Here is a 17,396-nt window from a genome sequence, read left to right as displayed (position 1 = left end):
CCCCCCCCCCCCCTCAAGCCCCCATCCCATTCCCCGGATAGCACAATACTTACCACCGTTTCTTGAGTACGACGTTAAAATCTAGTCAGAAGAATAAATAAATTAAGATCTGTATTTTGCTACTACGTGTGTTTAAGCGTTTAAGCAATAGTTAGAGCAGTTAGAATAAAACCCTAACTGAGGTAATCCGACAAGACGCCAGACTTCACCGGTTGCGTGAGGCCGATTGCTAACAATCACACTGTCGTCGCTGCTCTGGTTGTACTCTCCATGCTGTAGTTTTGCATTGGGTATTCACTGGGAAGGTCTGCCAGCAACGTGCTCTGCCCTGTTGCCTCCCACTATGATGCTGGCCGCCGTAGTATAGGTGATATATTCTTAAGCACGGGGTAAACGCCGATTACCCACATCAGTGAATAAGTAACCGCGCCCAAAAAGTACAGCAACATTACTGATTGGAATAAGACTTGCTTTTATGATTAAGAATGTCGATCTTTATCGCTGTATTGGCTTATACATGCAGCATTAATATTCAAAATGGCGTTGTGCTGTTTTTGAGCATAAACTTATTGCTTTATGCTCTTCTGCTACACTTAATGCCAAGATGTCTCTTCCAGTAAGAATAAATTAACTTTACGTTTCCCAGAGATAAAGCCTTTATCGCCGAGTGGAATACGGATGTCAGTCGTGCAGACAATTTGTTTATCATATAACTGATTGTCTTCGTCATTCTGCTAATCTCGTGAGAATACAGTACACACGCGGTTCATTCATTAGTTACTTTGGCTATTTGCCAGTTTCTATCATGACTGAGACATTAAACAGTAGCCATTTAAATAAAATCATTGACCGCATCGACACCCTAGTGGTTAGAGCGTCCTCGTCGACGTGGAGACACAGTTTTTGTAAAATGGCATTGCCAGCTGTCTCCTTTGACCGGTACTCAACATTGTGAGGTTAGAACAAGGAAACAGGACAGAATTACCCGCTGTGAGTAAAATGTGATTGGATGGTGTGTCATATCTGGTGTCTTTGGCATGACACTGTGGCAGGGCTTTCGCGGCATTGGCAAAAAGACGTATTAATAGACACACACCAAATGACTCTTCGTCGTCATATGACTGAAAAATTGTATAAGTAGGACGTAATAACCAAATGTAGATACATACGTAACAACATGGGTAAACTAACCTCATACAGACGGCGTTTTGTCGGATCCAAGAGATTGGTAGATTTACAAATTGATTGGTTGATTGATCGGTAATTGTTTAACGCCATGCAAGACTTATTCAATTGCGCGGGCGAAGAAACCCGGAATGTCCAGAGTAAACTATACCGACCTTTGGCATGCTACTGACAAATAGTCTTGTACGCCATATTTAGCGTCTCATAAGAAACCATCAACTTCATCAACGAAAATAACCCAAAAAATATAAATAAAAACGCAAATAGAATTCTTTGTGTTGTATAAATAGTCTAACTTTTGTTCGATTTGGAATAAGTTGTTGAGTTAGTAGGCTCCTTATCACACCTTATGAAGTTAGTCATGCCTGAGAAAAAAACAGCACCCTAAACGCCCCACCAACCACCAACCACTCGGCCAGTTGTTTTTCGCAAGTTTGTATACTGATTACTCGTCTGTTCGCCCGGCTAGTTGTCTTTCGCGAGTGTCTCTGCTGATGACTTGTCAATGTCAGCCCGGTTCGTTGTCTTTCGCTAGTATCTACTCTGGTGACTTCTACGCCTATCCATCTGGTTGTCTTTCGCCAGTCTCTTCTCTGGTGGCTTCTACGTCCACCCAGCTGATTGTCCTTCGCCAGTATCTACTCTGGTGACTGCTACGTCCGCCGGCTCGTTGTCTTTCGCTAGTATCTACTCTGGTGACTTCTACGTCCGCCGGCTCGTTGTCTTTCGCGAGTCTCTACTGGTGTTACTGGACTGTACCTTCGCTCGAATGGTTGGCTTTCTTGAGTCTCCAGCCTGGTTACTTGTCTACGTCCACCAATTAAGTAAGCAGGTTAGTAAGTTCATCATGACTCAGGCCAAGAACATGATATAAGAACAACTGGACAATTTGTAGAACTTAGATGGCGGTTTTACACATAGCTATATATGGTAACAATTTTTTATATCTTGGTTTGAAGTACAGTAATTTTTGACGGAAAAAAGATTTCTTAATTTAAACCAGGGCGAGTATAACACAATTTTGGCAGAAAAGGGGCCCTTTTGTGAAATTTAGCACACTCTGCAACACAGTGGTATTCATCCCCAATGTCAAAATTACATAATTTACACGTTCTTTCTGACCGAGGAGTACTGGACCAGCAGCCAGATTCAACTGGTAGGTAGTGGTTAGACATCAGAAATTTTAATGAAGATTTGGCTTTAAATGGTAAATTGATTAAATAGTTTTCATGGCCGAAGTTACGTTAAATCCCAGTATTCACTTTTTAATTAGCACCTTGAAAATCCTATACATGTAATAAAACAATTTTACAACAAATATTTTGAAAGACACCCGGAGGTGTTTAAGATCTTGGAAAAGTGTGTACAGCAGAGCGACTGGGCGATACGATGGCCGAGTTTCGCTCACATACCAACCACCTTAGATTACGCAAATGGTTTGTCTGACACGGAATCCATGGAATTATGGTAATATAAGCGTCATGTCCGACATTCGATAATACCCTTGAAGAATTTGGCGCAGTTTCGCAGTCCACAGGTTATATGTTTTTATAGCCAAGTCGAGCGATAGGCTGCGAGAGTTGGGCCAACTGGTTGTGACTTGCAGTGATGAGAATAGATCGCCCTGTAGCCTCGTGGCCGTTGTAGGGCAAAGGCTAGCGGCTCCCTACAGTTGGTGTCACAGCATGTTGTTTCAAACAAGCAAGTATCTAAACATCTTCTGCATTCCGGGAGTGATAATCTGGACTTCTTTTCTTTTCGTTTGGCTTTTTGCCGGGGGGGTGGGGTGGGGGGGGGGTGGGGGTGGGGGGGGGGAGGGGTATAAGCCTCGTCCATCGGCCTTTTATTTTAGTAAGCATGGCTGAATCATCCTACGACTACGATCGAGTCCTCCGTAATTAAAATGGTGTTTTTGATAAGATCTGGCCCATATTTTCTCAACTCTGTGGCATTTTTAGGCCATGCATGTAACTCTACGGTGCACAGCGCTGTGCTACCGCAGTCGCAAAGCCACAGTTGGGCATGGAATATTCTCGAGATTAGTTGTAAAAGTACAGGGGTTGTCTTCTTTGCACTGTGTTGTACCAACAGAGAAGACTCACATGCCTGTAGGGAATGCTCGATTTCAGCGAGCATGAAAGCATCTGTTTTGCAGTCTGGAATGTCCAGCGCTGGGGTTCTACCTTAAGAACTAAATCGATTCCACACGGCTTGCCATTTTGTAAAATATTTAATTATATATCTAATTTTCTCTTATTTTATTTTCCTCTCTAAACTGCCATTTGTCTCACTGGGTCCGATCCACGAATTTTGTAGTTCATGTTAATCGAAATTTATATCTTTGAAGTAGCGGTACATATTTTGCAATGATACGTGCTCTGTTTGTTTTGTTTTTCCATTTCGGTTTAAATATTTCCAATAACCTTTTCGTTGATTCCTTCTTAAAAAGCTTCCCTTTAGAATTTGAAGGCTATACTCTTTATATTTTTTCTTTAAAGTCTTTTTACAATCATTGCTGGCCTGCATTAATCATTTCTTATTAGGTTCAGTTCTATGCTTATATAATTTTTTTACCTAAGCGATAATACTTTCGCTTTTCAAAGCAAGTACCTTCAAGCCAGGGCTTAATATCTTTGTTTTGTATAGATACTGGGATTGTAGGTGTGAAGTTTTAAGACCAAATGTCTTATAGGCTGCCGTAACAAGAATTTCTGAAAGCCCATTTGAAACACAAAAATAATGACTTCTGTAAAATTGTTCGAACAATTAATTTCATTGAGAAGTAGGTTTTTTTTGTCAATATCTATATCCTCATTGTATTATTATGAACTTCCTGCATTCCATTTTTTTTAGGTTTCTTTGGATTACTTACAGTTTCATGTCTATATGTTACGTCTTCTAGTTCAAGAAATAAATTAAATCGAAAGATACAGGGCAGGACATATCAGAGTACAGTTTACAAAAATGGTGAACTTCAAAATAGCTTATAAATTTCATTACATCCCATAATCAATAACACCAACGTTTTGACAGGTTGTTTTCTATATTTTAATATACCTGTTTCTGCTTAATGGTCCATTACAAATGAACATATTCTTATTGCTACATACTTCTAACAGTTCATAATTGTTAACTTTGCAAGTGTCCTCGCTGTGTCTAACAAAATACAACCAGCATCCATTTCATTTGGAAAGTTTGGCTTCCGTTTCGGCCGTAAGTGGGAAGGTCTTCCAGCAACCTGTGGATTGTCGTGAGTTTCCCCCGGGTGTCATCATCACTGCGTACTTCTCCTGCTGGTTGTGGGTCAGTTGTAATACTGTCAGCCTTATTTAATGTACGGCTATTTTCTACGACTACTTTCAGTGCATATATCAGATATAGTGTTATCTAATTCTAATCACAACTCCTCATTTGCATAAATAGAACATTCGGGTAGGATATACACAACTCTTAAACAAACGTCAGCGTAGATATTAGTGCTTTTCTGCTATATACTAATCAAAAAAATTTAACTGCTATCAATAGTTAGTACAGATACATCTAGATAGAGATTGTCCTTTACTGCTATAATTATACCACCACATCTGACATATGATCTACAGACACGGTGTTTTGGAGTGGTTACATGCCCAGGGATTACAGTTTCGTCAAGTTCAGTCTCTGCAAAACCCCGCCGGTTGTGTTTCGTGGGTCTCGGTACTGGTAACTTGACCACGCCCAAATGATTGAATTTCAAGAGTCTCTAACTTGGTTACTTGTCCAGTCTCCAGCCTGGTTACTTGTCTGCGTCCGCCCGGCTGGTTGTCTTTCGCGGGTCTCTGTGCTGATAACTTTTCCACGCTTAACTGAATGATTTTCAAGAGCCTCCAACTTACTTGTCCATATCCTCGGCAGATTTCTCGACTGGTTCACTTTCGCGAGTCGCCTGGTTACTTGTTGACCTCCACCCAGCTGGACGTCTTTCGCGAGTCTCTACCGTTGTTACTTGTTCACATCCACCGGGCTATTTGTCTTTCGCACGTCTCTCCGCATCCAGCCATACATACATCTGACTATCAGCTCCAGGAGCTCTGTTACCGTGATGATGGAGGCACCCAGAAACAGCCCCATCTGACCGCCAATAGACGCTGGGGGAAGAGAAGAAAACAAGAAACAATTTGTTATCCACAATGTTATCTATCCATAAAGCAGTCACACATCATATACAGTGCATATGATTGAAAGAATCTTGAACAATCAAAATGCCGAGGCCTGTCGTATTACTGCTAGTGTATATGCTTCGATTTACTTTGCTTAGAATTATAGGTCGCTTTCAAGCGTGTAGCAGGCCGGTTCTAAAGGCACCAGTCGTGACATGAAACACGGTCCAGATGAGCAAAGGATTTCAAGCTGTTAGCGGTATGTCCCAACAAATGTGGTACTGATTTTTATAAGCCGAGCTTAAGCAACGGGAAATCGCCACCCAGAAGTATATCAAGCGAGAACAGGTGACTCTATTCTTGATACCTAGATACATGTATTGAGTAATCGCTTACAGAATTGCAAGAAAAGTTCTGAAGATGGTGATCATAAAGGAGAAACCTTACATGGCACCGTCTAGGATGATATTTATTTTATTTGAGTATTTTAATTTACTACGAACTCCCTTCACCCACTAAGTTGACCACAGTCGTATAAGTGAAACATTCTTGAGTATACGGCGTTAAATCCTAACCAAAAAATAATACAACAGTAATATACATTATATTTATTTATTTATTTGATTGGTGTTTTACGCCGTACTTAAGAATATTTCACTTATACGACGGCGGCCAGCATTATAATGGGAAGAAACCAGGCAGAGCCCGGGGGAAACCCATGACCATCCGCAAGTTGCTGCAAGACCTTCCCACGTACGCTCGGAGAGGAAGCCAACATGAGCTTGACCTGACCTCCCAGCAACCGCATTGGTGAGAGGTTCCTGGGTCATTACCAACTGAGCCACGGAGGCCCCAGTATACAAAATAAGACAGACAGCACCAAAGACGTCGCCGGTGGTGTAGTCGGGCACTTGCTCTGTAGACACGATCTTCAGGCGATCAAAGTGGATGTGAATAAGGATATCATTTTCCCTGGAAAATAAAACACTGTTTAGCGATTTATTAACATCTGGCAGAAAAAGGTTTATTGCACATATGGTCTCTAGTAATTTGGAAGTTATATAGATGTAATAAGGTTGTACAGTCCAATAACGACCAGAAAATATATTTTGTTGTCACATTGCCGGAATAGACAGGTATCCATCATTCATTTTGGGGATAATGCTTATACGACGATACATGGACGCTGGCTATGGCGCATGCGTGTTTTAAAAATCCACCCTATGATTAAGTACAAGGGGTAAACAGTTGGAAACAACACTAACATACTGGATATCGTGTTCAATTTAGACAGATGCTCTTCGTAGTTAAAACAGAAAGACAAAGAGTAGTTAGAGCATTGAGTACATGTATTTGGCAGAGGCACTGAGATTACTTACACGTCCGTATCCCTTATGGTTCCCAAAGGACTAAAAGAGAAAATCGTGTTTATAGAACATAAAGTACTTAGTGGAGATTGGGCTTTGTTACATAGCCTTATCTGTTACGTTTCCCATGGGACTAGAGAACAGAGTCATGTCGTAACAGTGGCTATAGAACATGAAGTACTTGACAGAGACATTTTGTTACCTGTCCGTATCTGATACGTTTCCCGTGGGTCTATAAGAGAGAGTCTTGTGGTAACATTGGCTATAGAACATAAAGTACTTGACAGAGACATTTTGTTACCTGTCTGAATCTGATACGTTTCTATTGGTCTATAATAGAGAGTCTTGTGGTAACATTGGCTATAGAACATAAAGTACTTGACAGAGACATTTTGTTACCTGTTCGTATCTGATACGTTTCCAATGGGACTAGAGGATAGAGTCGTGTGGTACACTAGGTCTTCACACGGTAACGGGCAGTCGCACAAAGGTACCGCTAAAACGACAGAAAAAGAAAGGATTTACCTTTATCAAACTTGGATAATCTATCCTCTGGAACACGTTTGCAGAAGAAAACGCTTTTTATACTTTTTATATTTCCAGTTAATGATCATTGAGTACATGTGCACTAGACAAATCGAGGTATTGCGTAGGTGTTTAACATCACACTTATTTTTGCTTGTTTGTCCAGTGCACATGTACTCAATGGTCATTCACTGGAAATGTAAAAAGTATAAAAAGCGTTTTGATTTTGAATGATTCACTTGAAGAGAATTAGATATATCAGCGAAAAACCTCTATTCGAGATGTCCAGAAATACAAACCGTAAAATTTGAGGTTTCCGCTGAAATATCTGAGCGATTTGTTTTATTTTTGCATGATTCTCTTCAAGTAGCGGTGCTAAACACCTACGATATACCTCGATTTGTCCAGTGCACATGTACTCAATTGTCATTCACTTGAAATGTAAAAAGATAGATCACATTTTTCAGTCACTAAGAAAGCAAAAAATTCATAGACAGGATTTGAGGGAAGTCTCTTTTAAAGATTCGTCTGGGCAGCAATAATACTAAAATAAAAGTAACAAAATAGACGGCGGACCAACGAATGAGAGCATATTGCAAGCGGTTAACCAAACAACTTACGGAGAGTGTTGTTCAAGAATCTCTCCATCATCTTCGCGTGACAGTCGATCAACCGTAACGGATCACACGCCTTTTCTGTTGAGTAGGGAAAAAAGATGGAGGAAGATAATTCAGAGTTACTATGCCTAAGTTAGAATGTGGGATAGTTAGCATCTTCTACCCGACAACAACTTCAACAACTTCAAACGCATAGACTGTGAGCCCTCATATTATAATTCATTCATACATGTTTGCAGATATTGCTTTGGTTGTGGATATTTGCAGAATGGATACAGATTGGAGCCTATTAGGCGACATAATTTTTATTTACGGTGTCTACGGTTATGAAACGGTAAATTTAATAACGATAAAATACAGTCAATGTGTCCATCTATGAGATCTGTATTATAAACCCATGCGGTAGTCTCTAAAATAAGGGAACACAAAAAAATCTCAGAATTCATCAACGTACAGGGTTAATCAGGGTTAATTACCATCAGCCCATCCACTGGCGTAATCCAGTTGACACCCACAAAAGTTTCTGGCGCCCTCAATCATACAGGCGTCCTGGCAGGCTCGAAGGGTGTACTTTCCGGTGGGAATTAGAGGGTGCCGGAAGTCACCCGTTGTCACCTGACACTTCCGGTCTCCAAATGCTCGGTAAGGCGAAGGCAGAAACTTGTTCTATAGAAATCAAAATTGTATTTTAACTAAACTCTACCGAAAGCCTTTTCCACATTTTCGTTTGTGCTCTCAGTGTCAGTCTCTTGACCAAGAGGTCGCGTGTTCGAATCCAGCTCTGGCGGTGGTGCACTGTGGTTTAACCCATCCATGGTCCTGACCGCCGTGATATAAGTTCAACATTTTTGATTACGACGTTAAACAAAAATCTGTTAGATCAAACCAATTCTAAGGATAACCTTTAATCGCCACGTGGTTAAGCTTTAGACGATTGGTCGAGATTGTAAACCATCGTTAAGATACTGTGATATATTCAGCGTGTTCGGTATAACGCTCTAGTGTGTTAAGATCTGCCATCTATAAGAAGACATAACACACGGCTGAATGGTCCTTCAATACATATTAAGCAATTTCGAAAAGATTCGTTCTCTGTATACTTCAATAATTATAAATAAATATGTACAACTATGGCTGAATTATAAATGATCATACATACCTTGAACAACTTAACGCCAATGAAGTTTTCACTGAAGGGAGATAACTGTAGGAACTCTGAATTCACCACCCGTATTTTCTCGTCAGGCTCGTGGAGGATCAACTGTCAGTCAAAGTAACGGAAAGTTATTGGTTCTCCGTATACTTGTCATGATGTTTCATCAAACTGTTTTAAATAACACCGTAACGCAGTCAGAAGCAGACGGCTTCACAGCCAACTTTGGTATGTGATGGTGGAAACTCTAAAATTTTCAATCAGGACATGGGAATGATTCATATACATTGCACTAGGCCATGTTTCATATCGCATTAAACATTACATAGAACACATTCGAGGAAGCCATGTGCCCCATCGAGGACGAAACGCTGTTTTTAACCAGAAGGATCGCACACAGAAGATCTCACGGTTTATTACCCTTTACTCCAAGCTTGTGGTTTCATAAGCTAGAAAGATCAAAATTTCATCGTTGCGAGACAAACAAATCTACGTGATCGTTTTTAAGCATTATGACCCTCGACGGTTACGTACAGTTCAGCAAAATCCTCGTGTTTTATTCCACTCGTTGTGACAGCCTGGACTAAATGGGATTCGAGGAAAGTTCCAAATCAAAAATTTAGAAAAATACGTTTTAAGAAACTGGATTGGAGCTGAATTCTGGGCTGTCTCCGAAGGCTGTATTGTTGTACCATAGGCATAAATAATCAAGTGCTCTAGTCTGTCACACCTATGATACGCTACGCGCATGCGTACTGAGACAAAACCTGAAACCTTTATTTGGCTTGTTTTGTTTTGTTTTTCTTCCCGGAAACACCAGGAGGGAAATAATTTAGCATGCAAATCAATGTATACCCAGACAAAGTCCTCTACAATGAATTATTGACAAGACTATCCATTTAGCCCAGCTTATCACGCTTCTTACTACAGGCGTTAGAACAATCTGATATTAACTGAAAGGCTGGATCCTTTTGTTTATGCCTTACTGTTTTAATTTGTTTTAATTTAATTTAATTTAATTCTTTATTTATTTAACGAGGATTTTTCACAGCCTAATGGCTACTACGGAGATCTTGTCAAAGCATCATTTAATAACATAATAGCTAACGAAGTACATACATATAAATATGGGAATACATATTTCAGAAAACGGAATATAAGTTGAAATAAATTAATTATTATTTACAATGTTAACATGTTATTACCATTATCATGGTCATAAAACCTTTCTGTATCATTGATAAATTTATGTACACATTGAAAAACAAGTTCATTATCTTCGTAATTTAGATCTTTAGAGCCAAACAAAAGTATATTACATATATGTCGTGAACATTGTGGAATAAAAACAGAATAATTTACACCAGGTGAAATAATTTGTGTGAAAGTATGTAGCATGTGCTTCCTATGGGTGGCAAATTGAGAGCAAATAAAAAAAAATAATGAAAGTTATCTTCACATGTATTATTACAGTAATGGCAAGTAGTATCTTCAATAATATTAGACTTAAAAAGGTCTGCCCGAAGAGCGCTGAGTCCCATTCTCATTCTGCAGTGCTGGACAGATGAAAAGTTGCTAAAGTCATTATATAACGCTATAAATCACCAGATGTAGTAATAATTGGTAGAGATAGAAATTTTTGAAGTTCTTTAATTGAAGAATGGCGAATATGTTTAGGTAAATTATTCCAGTCATTAGTTGTTTTCGGGTAGAAGAAAGATTTTATATACCGAGACTGCATCTAAATATACGTAAATTTTCATTATACCTTAACCTATATGTATTATACTCTGCTGACAGACTTGGTAATAGGGACTGTAGATAAGGTGGGAAAAATCCATTTACAATTTTAAGAAATAGCAGAATCCTATGTTGTTAACTCCGAACATATAGTGGTGTCCAATTGAGTTCACTCAGCAGAGCTGTATCTGATGTACGACGCATTTCACTTGTACAAAGCAAAGCTGCGCGCCGTTGAACATTTTCCAGTTTCTGGGAAAGCGCAATGCTACAGTTATCATATAATATGTCGCCATACTCTATTGTAGATCTAATGAGGCTATTGCATAAAGTTATTAAACACTTCCTTGTTAATATCCTTTTCACTCTATTTATAATACCTAATTTCTTATTACATTTATTTACGAGTGATCTTATATGTTCGCCCCAATTTACCATATTGTTGTAGAATGATACCAGGGTGTTTATGGTGCTGAACGCTCTTCACTTCAATACCATCAATAATATAGTTTTGGGTACATCGGGTTCTTTTTCAAGGAGACAAGTAAGTATACAGTTTTCTGTGCATTAAATGTTATCAGCCACTGTTTGGCCCATTATGACAATCGACCTAGATCTCGATTTATTTTATTTTCAGATGTAATAAACTCAGTCATCTCTTCGAACAAAGATGTATCACCAGCAAAAATATTGATATTACATTCAATGTTCACATTTATGTCATTTACAAAAATCAAGAATAGAAGTGGTTCTAGAACGGAGCCTTGTGATACTCCACTTTGAATAGAATATATGTCTGAATCAGCTCCGTTTAAACAAACTTTAATTTTTCTGTCAGATAAATAATTCTGAATCCATGTCAGTATTGGGTCCCCATCACCCAAATGTCTCAATTTAAACAAAAGACCCTCATGCCAGACTTCAACAAAGCCTTGCTTACATCTAGGAAACTAAACACGTGTCATTACAATTATCCAGACTTCTGTATACATCGTGTACAATTTTAGTTAACTGACATATTGTCGAGTCGCCATGTTTAAATCCAGAATTATTCGATATTAGATGGTAATGGTTGATACAATATTCATACAAGTGCTTATATACTACTTTTTCTAGCACTTTAGAGAGAGAGGGTTGTAGAGAAACTGGTCTGTAACTTGACATGTCATGTCTATCTCCATTTTTAAAGAAAGGGCATACTCTAGATAGTTTCCAAGCTTATTAAAAGACTCCTGACTGAAGTGAGAAATTAAATAGTTTAGTGAGGTTAGGTGCTATATTTTCCGCTGTATTTTTGAGCATGAAATTACTAATTTTAATCAGCACCAGAAGCTTTCCTAATATTTAGATTGGACAGAAAACCAGCTACTTCCGTTTCACTTGTATGTATACAATTAAGGCGTGCAGCAGTGTAATAGGTGAATGGATTTATTTATTTATTTATTTGATTGGTGTTTTACGCCGTACTCAAGAATATTTCACCTATACGACGGCGGCCAGCATTATTGTGGGTGGAAACCAGGCACAGCCCGGGGGAAACCCACGACCATCCGCAGGTTGCTGGCAGACCTTCCCACGTACAGCCGGAGAGGAAGCCAGCATGAACTGATAGCGGCCGCATTGGTGAGAGACTCTTGGGTCATTACGCTGCACTAGCGCGCTAACCGACTGAGCCACGGAGGCCCCCATAGGTGAATGGAGGTAAAGCTGGTATTACTGACGGAAGAGTTGAATGGCTTACAAAAAATCTAACGAACTAATTAGCTTTTTCAGTATCACTTGATACATTTTTATCGTTAACGATTAAAGAAGGGACAGGTGGTTTCGCTTTTGAACCCAGCAGAGATTTCATTATAGACCAATAAGACTTGGAATCTAAACTGGGATTAGAAAGTTTTCCCTTTAGTTTTTCACCATATCTTAATATTTGCTTTTCTCTTAGTGATATTAGCTTCACGCGTATATATACAAAAAGGAAATCAGTCTTCCTCTTAAATTTTTTAAACATCTATTTCTTATTCTTAATTTATAATGAACATCATTTGTCGCCCATGGTTTATCCCCTGGTCGTTACTTGCTTATTTGGTAATGCTTCCCCACAACAAGATAAGAAAAGATTGTTCCAAACATACAATTTATCAGCCATATCATCGAATATGTCACAAACGATTTATTCGTGAATAGATCGACTATGGATAGCCTACGCCTCAGGGTCTTTCTGCTGTGCGGTGTCAAATATCAACCATGGTCCAGGTTATTTCCTTTGTACAATTGTGACGTAATCTCTTCTAATCTGGATTTATGGTCCCCTAGACAGAGTTATCGTTCTTGCCCACAGGTATACCTGCTTCAGCTAAACGACCTGATAAAATTTATTTTTGGGGTTATTGTTTTATAACACTACATGGGAAAAATAGAATTATGGAAGAAAATATATGTACTACGGTACACATGTGATAATCTCAACGAACTTTTGGACACCCTATGTCTTAAACCTTAGATAACGGAGTTGGAACGGCCCTGTTTGGTCTACACGAATATCAGACGAAATATCAGGCCATATATACCAACGCAACAAATGCCGGTACTTCAGTCAACGCGCTCTGTTCAAGGGTGTTCAATTTAATTGCCTGACAATGGTGTTGTGAGAATTTTTTCCACATGTTACTGCTGTTCGCTGCTGGATCATTGGAACTCTTTTGAAATTGAATGTAAAAACGTTAATGACTAGTACATTGTCGTCATTAATAGCGACGTCATCTGGTGCACCAGCACCAAGCCTTCTTAGAGATCATCTTATACATGATGGAAAAATTCAATTCAACATTCAAAACGTTCAATAAAAATTCCAAAAAAAAATATAACTACCATTACTGACCTTCACACCGCGATCCTCCCCCTCAAGCTTTAGAAGGAGGCTGAGACCTGCTTCCTTACCAGGTGTCCTTGATATGAACCCTCTCGATCTATTGGCTGTTTCAGTTTCATTCGTGTCACGTGACCATGATATGTCGTCTGGTAAAACACTATTGACGCTCTCGCAAAAAGAATCTCTTGCGAGGCTTGTCTTAACAAAATGTGAGCAGTTACTGTGTGCAAACATGCAAAACCGCAGAAATTTCTTCTGAAGCAGAAATCTCTTGTGATAGATTTCCCCGGTGTCGATTCTGGCGTAATCCTCAACAGGAAGTGACGTGAAGAATGTTCGGTTTTTAATATTGAGATTCATCAAGACGTCATTCTCGAATGGCTCGAGGTCAGGGTAAGCAGCCTTGGAAAGTGGCTTACAGACGGTGACCCCCGGGAAGGCTAACTGGTCCTCGTAGCTTGTGATGACATTGGTTAGGACTGGGAGTTGGTTAACATGGATTATTTGACCAGTGATGACCGCTAAAAAGGCAGCTAGCTGTGCAACAATAACCGTGGTCCAGAGTATTCTGGAGGGAAAATAAGGGAAATAAGTCAAAATTAACACTATGTACCAAGCACCGGGTTCAAGAAGTGATCTTAGTCTTAAGTCAAAATTTCCAATCGTTATGAACTTTTTATTTCCGATCTAACATGGTAAAAATATTGCTTGACAACGTATATTCTGGGTAAGTATTTATTGTACCACAAATTTCAGCTAAAATAACGAAAAGGAACATACCAAATTTAACAATTAAAATTTTGACTTAAGATCGCTTCCTGACCCTGGGGCCAGTGATCTTCAGTAAGACCAATCTGCTTTATTTAGATACCGATATATTCAAAAAGAAGAATAAATAAACCAAGAAGAGCAATGAAAATAGGGGAAAAATCATATATTATATTGGTTGCAAACAAATTAAATAAAGTAAACGATTGCAATTTGACTATGACCGATTAATTGCTCATTAACGCCATACACAAGATGATTTCACCGATATAGAGGCGGTTAAAACCGGAGAGACCGAGGTAAACTAACGACCCTAGGCAAATTACTGACGGCCTTTCGCACGTGTGGCAGTCACACTTGTATACCATATTGGTCGGAGGTAATTCGTCTTCAACGAACCTAAGGCTGCTCAAATGGTGACAACCTATTGTCACCAAGATCATCTAGGAACGTTGAGAGCGGAGGAATCTCCAAATTCCTTGTTGGAGGTCTCTTACTGACTAAGCTACGCGTCTTCCCTCCACACCCACGCACTATAAACACCGGTTATCTTAGGCCTGTGCATAGCACCCAGAATGATGACATCATTCTTTACACAAGGTAGTTTGGAATTTATAGTGATGTAATTTTGTGACATGGATTTACGCTTGCGCTCGAAGGATTGGAATCGCATCATAAAAAAGGAAAATAAATAAACAAAATTAAATTGGTTGTAAGATAAATCACAAACTTATCAGGGTTTATTTCTGATCCGATACAAATTTACGAATTAATAAATTCGGATCAAACAGATAAACGAACCTCTAATTTCTCGAATTTTGGAAAAATCTATATACTCAGATCAAAGTCTGAAGTGTCCTAGGGGTTTTCTGGACATAAAAAAATGTCATAAACTATTGCTTCCAATTTATTTTCTTACATCGTGTCAGATATAAGAGGACTGTCTGATCAAAGACTTAATGGCACAGTTGTTTCTCTGCGGTATATCACTGTCCTCCGCAATTATAGTGTGTCACAGCTCGTCAGTATCCTGCCAAAGTCGGTGGTTTTCTGTATTTCTTTGAACTATTAAACAGCAATTTTAACAAGGACGCGAGGAGACAGTGTGGGGTTGTACTAACCGGAATAAGATGCAAAGCGGGTTCTACCATAAGTAATATTCCATTTAAATACTCATTGCAGTTGAATTGCAATTGTAAAATAAATACCTTCGTTAGCTTTGATAAAACTGTGTTCATTAGCCACTTCCTGCGACATAAGTGCAACAAACGGTTTTACAAACAAAAATTAACGGATATTGGTCGGCTTACCGTCTAGGCGAGGACACAGACGTTTGCAGAGCGAATTTGACGCCGTGTAGGGATGTGTCTTGGGAAAACTCCGCCACCATTCCTAGCATCTGGCGTCGAGGTTTGTCACCGGCCTGGTCGGTATCGTTGTTTTCCACTGATGCCATTAATGAGATCAAATAATTCAAGCAAAATGTCTCGCTGGAACGTTAATCAACCGCGAATAAATCTACGGGAAGAATAACGGAAGTGCAATGTTGAGGCATCCAAACGTGTATCTGTCTGGTACAGTTACACACAGCAACAGCCAACTTGACTAAAAACAACCAAGAGGAGTCAACGAAAAATTATACTTCTGCTTGCAGATCTCTCCTGTCTTAACTGAACTTCAGTAATCCGCTTGCGATGTATATGTAGCAAGATGAAAGCAATCTTCAGAAGTCGATCCTACGTACCAGAGGTCAACAAGTAAAGATACATGGAACAGCCGCCATCTTTGCCGAACCTGAAACGAACGCAACCTATGGCCCTATATACTCGGAGGCTGTTTAGTGAGTATGTCCAGAACAGACATGAATCTATTCCAATACAGGAGAGAGTGGATTTATAGAGCTTACAGTTGGGCTATTGTACAAGACCAGGGAATTGGCTGAGTAGCATTGCTTGAGTGAAGGGTTAACGTTATTGGTTAAATTAATGCGCCACGCACTAATTTCTCTCATAAATGTATATTTATGGTGAACTATTTTTTTCTGCGCTCTGAGCTACAGATAAGGAATTAAGTCAGATTTAGCGATATGTAGAGCGGAGTGATCACAATATTTACAGCCGATATTTCAGCATTGTGATGAATTATTTGAAAAACAACAAAACATACCCTGGCAAAATCGTTAAATATCTACTCAGTTTTTTACACAGTGTTCAAGCTGTTACGTTTTATCTGTTACGTTATTGAACTGAGCTAGGGTACATACATGGTGATGGATGAACGCTTTACATTTTTCTCTTATTTTGTATACACCCTTAAAACGCAAATGTTAATTTGTAAGCACTTTCTAAATGTTAACCAAGTTCAAGTCCAGCTCACGCAGTCTTCCTTTGCAGTTACACATGGGAAGATCTTCAGCAATTTGCGGATGGTCGTGGGATTCCCCCGGGACTTGCTCAGTTTCCTCTCACCATAATGATAGCCGCAGTAGTATAAGCGAAATGGTCTAGAGTGCAGCATACACAAGTAATCAAATAAATAAATAAATAAATAAATCAGTAACTAATACATTAGGATAGCATTAAATTACGACGATTTCGGAGGACTGTGTTAAAGTGTTAAATTTCTCAAACTTTGTTTGATAAGTTTGATAAATTTTTTCCTTCCCCACTACTGCCAAAAATGTTCGCAGCGGTGGTGAGTGTGACAGCGCGTCGCAATGGCCCAAATTCCTCTTACCAATGTGGTCGCTGTGTTCCAGTCCAGTCGTAGGTTTCCCCCTGGTATTGCCCGCTTTCCTCTAACCAAAATGCTGGCCACCAATGTATAAAGCGAAATATTCTTGAGTACGGCGTTAAACACTTATCAAATAAATAAATAAATAATATACCAAAATACTATTCAGGCGGGATGTTGTCTGACAAAGTGTTGGTCAATTCGAACCATTAACAGCGTTGTGAAGAGTCCCTGTCCATCAATGCTAACACCGACAAGATTTATGATCATATTGATGATGTTACAATAGCCATAGCTTGA

General features: G+C 39.3%; 1 protein-coding gene across 1 annotated transcript; it reads right to left on the bottom strand.

Annotated features, from left to right (window-relative positions):
* Positions 1–5,166: 5,166 nt before the first annotated feature.
* On the bottom strand, positions 5,167–15,819 carry LOC135463330 (acid-sensing ion channel 3-like). Its single transcript, XM_064740591.1, has 8 exons — positions 15,674–15,819; positions 13,605–14,163; positions 8,993–9,094; positions 8,310–8,499; positions 7,837–7,911; positions 7,091–7,187; positions 6,082–6,296; positions 5,167–5,312 (listed from the first exon to the last, which is right to left on the bottom strand). Exons 1-8 carry the CDS (start codon positions 15,817–15,819, stop codon positions 5,167–5,169), a joined length of 1,530 nt encoding a protein of 509 aa, XP_064596661.1.
* Between the last annotated feature and the right edge of the window lie 1,577 nt (positions 15,820–17,396).

The sequence above is a fragment of the Liolophura sinensis genome, chromosome 3 (genome assembly GCF_032854445.1).
Source record: "Liolophura sinensis isolate JHLJ2023 chromosome 3, CUHK_Ljap_v2, whole genome shotgun sequence".
NCBI lineage: Eukaryota > Metazoa > Mollusca > Polyplacophora > Chitonida > Chitonidae > Liolophura > Liolophura sinensis.
Note: the sequence above shows the minus strand (reverse complement) of the source record. Positions and strands in the feature narration are given on the sequence as shown.